The sequence below is a fragment of the Astatotilapia calliptera genome, chromosome 11, assembly GCF_964374335.1.
Source record: "Astatotilapia calliptera chromosome 11, fAstCal68.1, whole genome shotgun sequence".
NCBI classification, from domain to species: Eukaryota; Metazoa; Chordata; class Actinopteri; order Cichliformes; family Cichlidae; genus Astatotilapia; species Astatotilapia calliptera.
The window spans coordinates 31,183,798-31,195,198 of NC_137432.1; the positions used below are offsets into that span (position 1 = coordinate 31,183,798).

Sequence of the window (11,401 nt, forward strand, 5' to 3'; positions counted from 1 at the left end):
GAGCTCGCATCCGGCTGCCGTGGCAACACCGTTCACCGTGTGATCACTGGGACAGCTTTGTCTTGTATCAACATCATCACCTGCAGCACATCCAATTATAATATTTAAAAGCTTTATCTTTTCTTTTAAATTCCTTGGTATTTATTTGTGAAGCACTTTGTGATCTTCACATTGTGAGGCGCTACATAAACAACATTTACTTACTTTCAGTGAAATTTAGTGGTGACTTTAAAATCATTTTATTTGTCTTGAGCCTCCATCTTTGGAAGTGGTGCTGTGTGAGACTCTGAAAGCAAGTTTTGCACTTTTAGAGGAGATGCACTAAAACTGTAATATCATTTTTTTTTTAAACACGCTGAAGCTAAACAAACAAAGAATAAAATAAAAACTATTTGTTCTCTATGATTGGAACTGACATGTGAAATGTGTCAGGTTGCGTCTTCATCATCACTGATTTGTTTGGAGGAGTCAAGCTTGAACCCTCTTTTGTTTGAATTATAATAATTACAACATTATTCAAATAACACTGAAATGGTCGGGCAGAGAATCAGTGCTGTATCCATGCAAACACATGCACAGCAAGCAAACTCACGAACCTCAGCTTTGGATTCAAATGAAGACACAAACATTTCCAAGTGCGTCCATCTTTGCTGATGATGCAGCAGACACGCTGAACTCCAGTCAGGAGGAGAAGCATGTTCTTCCACTCACAGACTGAAGCCTGAAACCAAACGGCCCGTTTCCTGTGTTTAACCTCAGTCCTAGTCTCATGATTCGACCCCTGTGACATTGTTTAGGTCCAATTCACAGCCCGTTCTGCCAGACGTTAGTCTGTTTGCATCTGTAATAACTTTGAATAAGTCATCTTCAGTTAAATGACTCTGAGCATCTTTAAACAAATGCACTTTAATGAACACTGGGCTGCTTTCTAAAACCACTTTTACAAAGTCTCTGATAGATGTGGGAGGAGGAGCGAGGATGACATATATATCAGATGAAGAGTTCTGACTGTGTCACAGCTTAACAGACGTCTCATTGTGTCAGGTATGTTATGCATATGTTTGTTTTGGTTTATTTGATAATCTCACACATTCATTATCTGGTATTCTAATAAACAAAATGATGATAATTGAATAAAGACAACACTTTTTAAAGTTGAACGTTTCAAATGTTAAATATGTTTGATAGTTTTGTTTGAATCATTAGATTAGGATAGAAATGGAGTGAATGACAGAGACATCTGCCTCTTTGTTGATGCTGGTTTAAGTGTTATGATTAATAATGATAGAGCAGCTGCAGATGAGATTCATGAGGACATTCTTCACAATTTTTCAGCTCTCAGCCATGAAGGGGTGTGGACTGATCCTCCTGCTGCTCTCAGGTCTGTAAACTCATCTCAGTCGCCTCATTTATAGTTTGAATAAAACTTTTGATATCAGAAAATCAATGAAAGCACAAACTGAACTGCTCCATAGTGATTATTTTAAAGGTGTCTGTAAACAAGCTTCAAGCAGTCACAGAAACACTCGTACAATCTCCAAAGATCTTTGTCATGTCAACTAAACTTCTAAAGGTTTCTTTGGGTCCAGTTAAGTTTGATTGACAGTTTAATAGTCGGTAGTTTGTAACAGTTTGTATGAAGTGAAGTAAAAGAGTAAAAAAAGAAAGACAGCAGCTTTTTAACCTGATGTGTGAGTTTTGCCCTGGAGCAGGAAACCAGTGTGTAGGTGTCCACAGGCATTGTAAAACACATTTTAACCAGTATACGAGTTACAGATCCTTTGAAGGACACATATATTAACAGACCACAACACTGTTCAAATCTCTGTAAATTCTCCTGACGAGTAAAATCGAGCTGAGATGAGTCTGTGACCGCGCTGAATTACTCGTGTCCTCTCTCAGGTTACGTGATGGTCTGCCATTTTCAGTCTGATCAGTTAGTCAGACAGCTCCACCTCGTTGACCTGCAGAAGTCCTGGAACGACGCTCAGCAATACTGCAGAGATGAGTACATTGACCTCGCCATCGTTAACAGCTCAGCTCTCATCCAGGAAGCCCAGAAATGGGCGGGGAGCACAGAGGTGTGGATTGGACTCTCCAAGAGCGACTGGAAATGGTCTCGCCTCAGTCCACTTCAGTCATCCTGGTTTCCTCCCTGGTCCCCGGGACAGCCAGGGACTGGGGAGTGTGTTACAATATCTAGTAATGGATCATGGTCCACAAGACAATGCTCAGAACAACATAGCTTTTTCTGCTATATTGGTGAGTGTTTTGGACTTTGGAACCAGGGTTTGACAAACTGAACATTTGAGCTGCAGGTCTGAATCCGTCTGATCTTTTGTCTTTCAGAGACGGGTAGCAGGTTCATCCTGGTGCCGAACTTGATGACCTGGCCTGATGCTCAGTCTCACTGCAGACAGACACACGTAGACCTGAGCAGCATGATTAATTCAAATTTCAACACCGAGGTCGCTAACACTTTGACACCTTCTAATCAGGCCTGGATTGGACTGTATAGAAATTACTGGACGTGGTCAAACTCGAGCACAGCCTCAAACCTGCCGTGGGCGCCCGGGCAGCCTGATGACACTCAAAACTGTGCCACAATAGATGCATCAACGGGCTCCTTCTACAGTCATAATTGTAATGAACAACGCCCCTTCCTCTGCTCCAGAGGTGAGTCTGTCCTCTGTGTTTCTGCACAGTCTGGTCCTCCTGGGCTCATCTGGACACTCTTGGCACAACACTGTCGATCCTTTGGGTGGCGCTGTCATTTGATGTTCGCTCTCTCTGTGGTAGAGTATCACTTCCTGTTCCTGTTCCAACACAGAAACAGGAAGTAGTAGTTGAGTAGCTTATCTGCATACCAATTTAATTAAAAACCTTTAGATAACTTCTGTTTTCATAGTATAATCTTCATGTGCAGCATGGCCTCTTCACCTGTCCCTCGTGCACTTTCCTGCTCGTTGTGTCAGATGTTTAGTTACTCCTCGGCCTCCTTTAGCAGTAGTGATACTTGTAACATATGTAGCATATTTGCAGCTCTGGAGGCCAGGATTACTGAATTGGAGACTCGGCTTCGCACCCTTGAGTCACCCGTAGCTAGCCAGGCCCCTGTAGTTGGTGCAGCTGAAGATAGTGTAGGCCCCGCTGGCTGTTCCCCGGCAGACCCTAAGCAGCTCGGGAAAGAGAGCGGCTGGGTGACAGTGAGGAGGAAGCATAGTCTTAAACAGAAGTTCCAGGTACACCACCAACCTGTTTTTCCTTCCCACTGTTGCCAAAGTGCTTGCTCATACAGGGTCATTTGATTTCTTGTTTTTTTCTCTATATGTATTATTGTAGGGTCTACCTTACCGTTTAAAACGCCTTGCGGCGGCTGTTGTTGTGATTTGGCGTTGTATATATAAAATTGAATTGAAATTCGGCCTTTTCTTTCTCTGCAGATGTCAAATCTTCCCGAGCCTTGAGGTCAGTGAAGGTTCAGCTGAGAGCAGGATCTGCAGACCTGAACGACCCCACAGTGCAAGAATCCATCCTGCAGCAGGTCAGAGGACACACAGGCCCCGATATAAGGAACAGACTGCTATGACTACTGTGAAATGATAGAGAGCAGTTAGTCTGTGCAGTCCAGGTTCAGGGAAACATGACAGCACACAGCTGCAGACATACGGGGCTCATTTAATGGAATCCCATCGATTTTTGTTATTTAACCTTTTTTCATTCTTAACTTGAAGAAGTCATTTAATTTCAGATTACTGTGAGGAGACGAAGTGACCCAATGACAGGCAATGAGGCCTAATAACAAACTTCAGTTTCATCCCCAGCCAGTTCATTTAGTACATTTCCCCCAGAAACAGCACGAACAATGTTTTCTGCTCACTACGGAAACAACGGCTGATTAATGAGGAGCTTCTTTTAATGTGTGAAAACTGTGTTTCAGGTGAGGGAGAAGCTGCTGGAGCAAGGAATCAGAGAAGAGGTGAAGCTGAGGTGGAAGGTGCAGCCTGATGGGAAGATTTTCCACAGAGAGGAGGAGACAGCCGGTTACTGTGAGAAGGAAGAGTGTGGGTCGGTTTAGTCTGAACGTTATTGGCTGATGTTCCTCAGATGATCTGCTGTGTAATTCAACTAATTTCCATCTCTATACTCTGACTGCTGGACTATAATAGCGTAGCTTTGCATGACTGATAGTTGGAAATAATCCTTATTTATCCCAAGCTCAGATCAAAGAGTGTCTGATGAGCTGTTTTATGCCTCTTTGTTTCTTCTGATTGGTGAAGCTAAAGTTTGCAGGTGAGCAGGTCATATTTTTGTTCATCTCTGTTCCTGGACTTTGTAAAGCAATTCTTACCAAAGGCCATTTGTGGACAGAGCATTTAAAATATAAATGTACCCAAGGAAAGTAACTAAATGTTTAAAACTGTGTAACCTTTGACTGAAAATAAATAAAAATATTATACAATGGAATACAAGTTTTTGACCATGTTTCTGAATTTTAGGGCTTTTCAAACAACATTTTAAAGATGTAATATCTCCCACAAAGATACAAAACAGAAATGACAAAAGTTGTCATTGACCCTGAGTTTTTTGCCTGAGTTTGGAGTTTTTGTATTTACATTTTTGCCTTTTTCTGTACATATAATGTTCTGAGTTTTTGGGGACTATATTACATTTAACAAGGTTTAGCCTTAGTTTTGCCTTTAAATTTTCTGATTTAGTTTTCTTTGTGATTATTTGATTTTGATTTTGATATACCTTTATTAGTCCCACAAGGGGAAATTTCATAAGGCTGCCGACCTAATGCACGCAATGGGGGCGCCATCTTACCCTTCGACCATACATATATTACACAAAACATCACATGGGGAAGACAGGTCAGAGAGGTATAACAATGGAAAATGCACCACATGAGGAAAGATAAGGAGAAAAAAATAACTCCCCCCAGACTGAGCTCCAACAGGGAGATCAGTTTGAGAACAGAAAAAAAACCACCTCTGCACATAGCACATGAAAAAACTCTTAATACACCAAAGAAACACATGACAAGCAACAGGGGTGGGTAAAGAGTGCAGCATCGGAAGGGAATAAGCGTCAAAGGCGTTTGGAAAGGGAGGGGGGATGAGTGTGTGCATATCAGTGTATATGTATGTGTGTGCCTGTCCAGAGTTCAGCTGAGACAGTGTCCTTCGCCCTGCTAGGCTAAGTAAACAGTCTTCCAGCCAACCCAGGTGGCCTTGCATGGAATGGACTAAACAGACTAACAGACTAAACACAGTCGTTATCAGGGTGTTGTTGTTCAGCTCCAGCCTTGAGACCGCAGCTGGCGCCAAAGGGGTATCCGCATGAAGTGATGGTGGTTTTTACTTTAGTGCGAACAGCTCATATGAATTTCAAAGCAGTTCTACAGTCCAACACTGGTCTCTCAATCTCCCGTTGGAGAGCCGCGAGCTTCGCCTTCGTTCTGTGATGTTGTCATTTCTTGTGCTCAAGTAGCCGATTCTGATAACTCACGGCAGTGTGCCTCCCTGAGATGTCATCCAATTTGCACCCAGAGATGTTATTCCAAGCTAGCCCTTCCGAGATGTATCCAGTCTGCAGTCAGAGGTCTTATTCTGAGTATTCACAGCAGCCGTAGCCTTTCCAAGATCTTATCTGTGCTGCACTCAATGAGCCCATTTTGAGAAACTCACGCCTCTCCCATCGTTCCAATCCCAGCGGGCAGCCTTGTGGGGGTTTGAACAGCCGGTTCCGCTTTCTTAATTCTTTGATAAGCCATGGCCAAGCCAGCTCCGATCAGCCAGAACCCTGTTACCATGGTTCCGAATAGGTAGATATCTTCAGCACTCAGGCTCACCCAAGCCCAAACTTCTCGTTAAGAAAGGGGTGTCAATTGCATTTAGGGACCAGTTGATCCAATCCATAATTCCTCTTTTAGGTTTTAGAGAACAGACTGTGAGAGAATGTTCCAGGGAAAAGTAATACAAAAAACACGAGACTAGACAAGGATATAAGAGGCTAAGCAGGGAAGCTAAGGGAGAGGAGGAGGAGGAGAGAAGAAAAGTGCGACCGCCTTCGTCAAGAGCAAGAGCATGGAAAAAAAAAATTGTAGATCTGTTCTGAAGTTAAATCATTTTTTTCTGCCTCCAATATGTATTTTGTGCTTGTACATAACAGAAGAATGCTTAAATAATAAGGGATCTTTGACACATTTCATTTTATTCTCAAGAAAAATATGAATAATTTTAGTTGTTGAAATAACTTTTTTTTTTTTTTGCTAGATAAGAAGTCGTCTTGTAATAAATCTTTTCTATCACTAGCAACATGCTGGGGAATTCTAATACTAATTATGGTCCTTCGCATCTACTGTGAGTATAACTTTAAAACTTACACGCAAAGTAGTGTGATGTTTTATATTTGATTGTGTTTTTTTAACAGTTATTGTTGCATTAATTTACATTAATTCCTTAGGGTCCTTAGGGACTAGAAAAAGCGCTATACAAATGCAGGCCATTTACCATTTACCATTTAATTTATAAGAAATATGTAAATATATTCAAACCACTTAAAAATACTAACTGCTGTCCTTTGTAACCTTATAGTGTCCACAGTTTTAGAAAAACAGATCACAAACTTGACTGCAGAGACACAGATGCTCAAAATGAAAAATGGAGACAGAGAAGAAAAACCTAACAGAAATAATACAACATCATGGAGTGACTTCAATGTTAGTCGAGCTCAATGGAGCATTGATGCCTACTGTCCCAAAGAAAATAACAGTATGTTCCAAATATATTTGTACAAAATTACCTAAGTTAACATAGATATGCACTGAAGTTGTTTATTGACAGTTCTCTATTCTTGCAGACAGAAAATGTGAGCCTTGTCAGGCTGGCTGGGAATTGTCAGGCTGGTTGTTGTGATTAATGAAGAAGAAAAGGTACTGAGAAAATTGTGGGACACGTTATTACATGAAATAAAAATAATTTCTTTAGATTGAAAGCTTTCTTAGAGCAAATTGTTTAAATATCTCTGACAACTTTCTCTCTGTCCTCAGAAAACTGTCAATGGAAACAGTTGGAAATATGATGAAAACAAAGGATATTGGATTGGTCTGAGAGTTGAAGATGGGATATGGAAGTGGCTGGATGGAAGGGATATGACTAATAGGTAAGAGACACTTTGACTCAATATAAATTCCAAGTATTTCCCAAATCTGGAATAAATCAATTACAGTGTACCAGTGTCCATCAGCCTTGAGCAGAATTCTTGTTTTCCTCAGCTCCTGGATCAACCAGCCTCCTTCTGATGGTCACTGTGCAATCTCTGTCCAAGACGAAGGATTTAAATCATTGAGCTGTAATGAGAAGAACCGATGGATCTGCAATAAGAAAGCTTTGTCTGTTTGAATACTGCAGTAAAACTTCAGAGGGCTAGTCTCAGTTTCAAATTATAATATTAATGATGATATTAATAACTGGTCAACAGAGGGCACTGCATTACTTCAAATCAAAGAGTCGTTGTGGGAAGTATTGGCATTGAGATTTTTTTAATACTATGTTTAGGACTAAAGTTTTAATCAAGCCGAGAACAACACTGTTCAAACTGCTGTAACATGTTTACTCCAGATGTGGAAGAAGGACAGCTGGCCTCTACTTTTGGACTTTGTTAATCAGTCAGTGTCAACATCAGCTACAGAGCAGGAACAACAGAAAGCTCAGCTTTAGAGGACTCTCATGTTGTGTATTTAGGTTTTATGCAGATCACTGTTATTTTAGTGTTGTTATCAAAGTTTTGATTTTATTCATTTACTTCTATCTTCTTGTAATTTTATTTTTCCCCACATTAGTTTAGTTAATTTTCAAAGTAAATTTATGCTTTTTGTCTCAGTAGTTATTTCAGTATAATTAACCAAATTATTAAAAACTTTTGCCTGAAAGTCTGCTGGAATATTTATATGGTAGGCTCAGAATTTGGCATAAACAGCACGAAAATATGGATCCAACCTGCCCTGTATCAGCAGTTCAGACTGGTGGTGTCAAAATAATGGTTTGAGAGGTATATTTTCATGGCACACTTGGTGTCCTTTAATGCCAAATGAGTATTGATAAAATTAGTATTGTTGCTGACCATGCCCATCTCCTCATGGCAACAGTGCACCCATTTTTCTGATGGCTGATTCCAGCAACATAGTACATCATGTGAGTTCACTGTAGTCAAATAGCCCCCATAGTCAACAGGTCTCTATTTCAATAGAGCACTTTTGATAGAGTTTTACAAATCTGCAGTAACTGTTTGAAGGCATCATGCTAATATGGACTCAGGTGTCTCTAGATATTTATATATATAAACTATTTCAAGTATCCTCCACATAGAATTAAGGGAGGTCTGACCATAAAAATGGCTCCAACCAGGTATTACTGTGGTGCACTTGATAAAGTGTTTTCCCATTTTGCAGTTGGGAAGGAATTTTAAAAATAACTTCAGTTCAGTTGATTGGTATTAAATCTTGCCTGTGTCACAGGCTTCATTTACTGATATTCAAGAAATTTACTGTTGCTGATCTCATAATTTGATACAAGTTATTGGAATTAAGTAAAGTTTCTGTCTTGAATAACATGTTCTAGATTTTTAGGGCCCGAGCACTGAGAGTGCGAAGGCCCTATTGTATCTGCTCCGTTTCTTATTATTATTATTATTATTATTATTCACCCCAAACAAGGGCCTTTTTGAGGGCCTAAACATGCTCAAAAACTCATGAAATTTTGCACACATGCCAGGTCTGGTGAAAAATTTTGTATTTTAATGGTTTTACATATGAGCACTGGGAAATGGCTCTACGGCGCCACCTATGCCTTGTTAAATGCAGCCCTACGACCACATCGTTTGAGCTACATGTATGAAATTTGGCACACATGTGTATCATGCCAAGACGAACAAAAAAGTCAGTGGGCCCATTGACGCAAACCCAACAGGAAGTCCGCCATTTGGAAGAGAAGGTGACATTTTGTCTCTAATTTTGCCATTTCCATGCCTCGAACTTTAACGAACTCCTCCTTGGCATTTGTTCCTATAAGCTCCAAATTTGGACAGTGTCAACTACACCCTTGTGCCATGTTAAATTGCGGAGCTTTTGAGTTTTCACAATACTATGAGGCCGTGGCGCCATGGCGAATTTCGATGACTCGCCATGAAAATCTTATTGCCTCTCATTCTGTCATACATGTTCCAATCTGGACCAAAGAGCACACATATGATAAGGCTCCACCCCTGAACATATTTCAACTGCCATATTTGACATCAAGGACAGCGCCACCTAGTGGGAACAGGAAATGTCATGTTTTACACTTTGGGGTACAGTATAGTGATGGGTGACATCTGCAGCCTCAAATTTCTCCAGGAAAGCCTTAAGGAGTTGGTCTTGGGTTACAGTGAAAACTGTGAGTTTTCGCGAAAGGGTGTGACCCCAGCAGCATGGCGAACTTTGATGTCACGCCATGAAGAAACAAATTAGTATAACTCAATGAAATCCAGTCTGATCAGTACCAGACTTTACAGGCATGATGTCAGACGCGCCCTGAACAGATTGATGTGCCCATTGTCGGAAATACGGACAGCGCCACCTAGTGGCAACAGGAAATGTCATGGCTTTAATTTTGTTGTACTGATTTTCACAGGTTCATCGTGGCCACCTCAAAAGCGGTGAATATCACCATCAGTCCCTCGTGATGCTTCAGTGCAAAAATTGTGACTTTAAACTGAACGGCGCACCCTGGTGGCAACGCTGTTCACCATGAAAGATGAAGTGGCTTTTGAGGGTCTTGGCAAGTTTATAGAGGCTTGAAATTTGGCGCACACCTCCAATGTGGTTAAGGCTTTGTTGTTATGTGATCATTTTCATTGAATATCCCAAAATGGCTCCACAGCGCCCCCTACAAAATTTCAAAATCACAGCCCCTGCTCTGTGTTTTATGTATGAGTCTGAAACCTGGTAAGCTTATAGGAGATATCAAGATGTACAAAAAAGTCTCTTGGAGCAATATCCCAAATCCAACAGGAAGTCAGCCATTTTAAAATTAATGTGCAATTTTGGCAACATTTTCCCCTCTTTTCAGGCATCGTTCTTTGACGAACTCCTCCAAGGGATTTCATCAGATTGCACTATTCTTCAGTGTGTGGAATCCAAAGACCTTTGTGTTGTTAAATTGCGAGGCTTTTTACGTTCAGGGAAACGGGGTGGTTATGGCGGCACGTAGGCTCTCAATCACTCGCCAAAACGCAGTAATCTGCTGTTACTCAAAAACACAATGTCCAATCTCACCCAAAGGTCGCAGGCATAATGAGACTCGAGTTCAGAAGTGTTTGTTATGCCATTTGTACATAATGGTTAGAGTGCCACCTAGTGGAACGACTAGCTAATCATGAATGAATGAGTTGAAATGTTAGCTGGTGGTTAAATGCATGAATTCCATCAATGTGACATCAGATCGGACGTGCTGGTTGTAGGTGTTGGGCGTGGCTCGACGCGCCGGGGGTGCGAGGGCCCTCATAACGCTGCTTGCAGCTTTAATTTACATTTGTAATTCTTTTCTCGTGCCACGAGGGAAAATGTTGTATTTTCTTTTTCTGATATCTAGACTCCAAATGGGTGTTAGTTTACAGAGGATAAGTGAAGATTTAAAACAGTTTTAAAGCAGATTTTTACTCTTTAACTGAGTGCTTGTTCTAGCCCCAACCATGAGCTCTCTAAAAATCTGTAGCCGGGTGGAAGTTCGATATTATGGGACATGCCACTGGATGGCACTGTTTTTCTTTTGGGGTACCTCTGAGAGCGGAAGGGATCATGGGGATCTACGGAGACATGCACGAGTGCTAGCTTGCATTGGTGTTATGTGGGTGTGCAATGCCTTTTTTTCGCTGCGTGATCTGTTTTGAACGCAAAGTGTGCAACAGTTAAGGCACCAGGAGTAGCTGCCACCAACTTCGCCGTTCGTCTCAGAGGGATCCATATTCCGTTTTCTGCTGGATTAATGCACTGTATGTATTTGAGTTCACACTTGTATTATACTATCTCTGTGGGTAAGAGGGAAATGTACCGTGTTAACTGTTTAATCTTGGCTCTGTATCTATGCAGGAGAAGCCACTACAGTTATTTTTGCACTGCTAAGTTTTGTTTTATTTATGTTTGGGTTTATATCAGACACGAAATGACGCTAGATGTCCTTGAGTTCCAGATGCTGATAAAGTTGGGGAAATAACCTGCAGTAGCAGTGGGTTACCAGAGCACAAAGCTGTTACTGGATAGGAGCTGTCTGTAACAATTTTATTTCTTTATTTTTACAACCTTGTTATTTTCTTCTGAGCACTTACTTTATCATTCAGATTAAAAGAACCCCAAAGATAA

The 11,401-nt window shown here is 41.0% G+C and overlaps 1 protein-coding gene, 1 long non-coding RNA gene and 1 pseudogene across 2 annotated transcripts; all 3 read left to right on the forward strand.

Moving 5' to 3' along the window:
- The first annotated feature begins 934 nt into the window (after positions 1 to 934).
- LOC145431850 (putative C-type lectin domain family 20 member A) lies at positions 935 to 4,467 on the forward strand. Its single transcript, XM_080308111.1, has 6 exons — positions 935 to 1,044; positions 1,336 to 1,381; positions 1,903 to 2,262; positions 2,350 to 2,676; positions 3,444 to 3,544; positions 3,941 to 4,467. Exons 2-6 carry the CDS (start codon positions 1,345 to 1,347, stop codon positions 4,076 to 4,078), a joined length of 963 nt encoding a protein of 320 aa, XP_080164237.1. The 5' UTR covers positions 935 to 1,044; positions 1,336 to 1,344; the 3' UTR covers positions 4,079 to 4,467.
- Positions 4,468 to 6,268: 1,801 nt separating this feature from the next.
- LOC145432037 (C-type lectin domain family 17, member A-like) lies at positions 6,269 to 7,919 on the forward strand (annotated as a pseudogene).
- Positions 7,920 to 10,802: 2,883 nt separating this feature from the next.
- On the forward strand, positions 10,803 to 11,401 carry LOC145431955 (uncharacterized). Its single transcript, XR_013912290.1, has 2 exons — positions 10,803 to 11,034; positions 11,132 to 11,401. It is a non-coding gene; the product is annotated as an uncharacterized LOC145431955 (long non-coding RNA).

What these genes read in the sequence shown, in the direction of transcription:
- LOC145431850 (XM_080308111.1), top strand. Translation starts at nt 1,345, where the DNA reads ATGAAGGGGTGTGGACTGATCCTCCTGCTGCTCTCAG. An exon ending in CCCCTTCCTCTGCTCCAGAG is followed by an intron (nt 2,677 to 3,443) that starts GTGAGTCTGTCC and finishes CTTTCTCTGCAG; the next exon opens with ATGTCAAATCTTCCCGAGCC. An exon ending in AAGAATCCATCCTGCAGCAG is followed by an intron (nt 3,545 to 3,940) that starts GTCAGAGGACAC and finishes ACTGTGTTTCAG; the next exon opens with GTGAGGGAGAAGCTGCTGGA.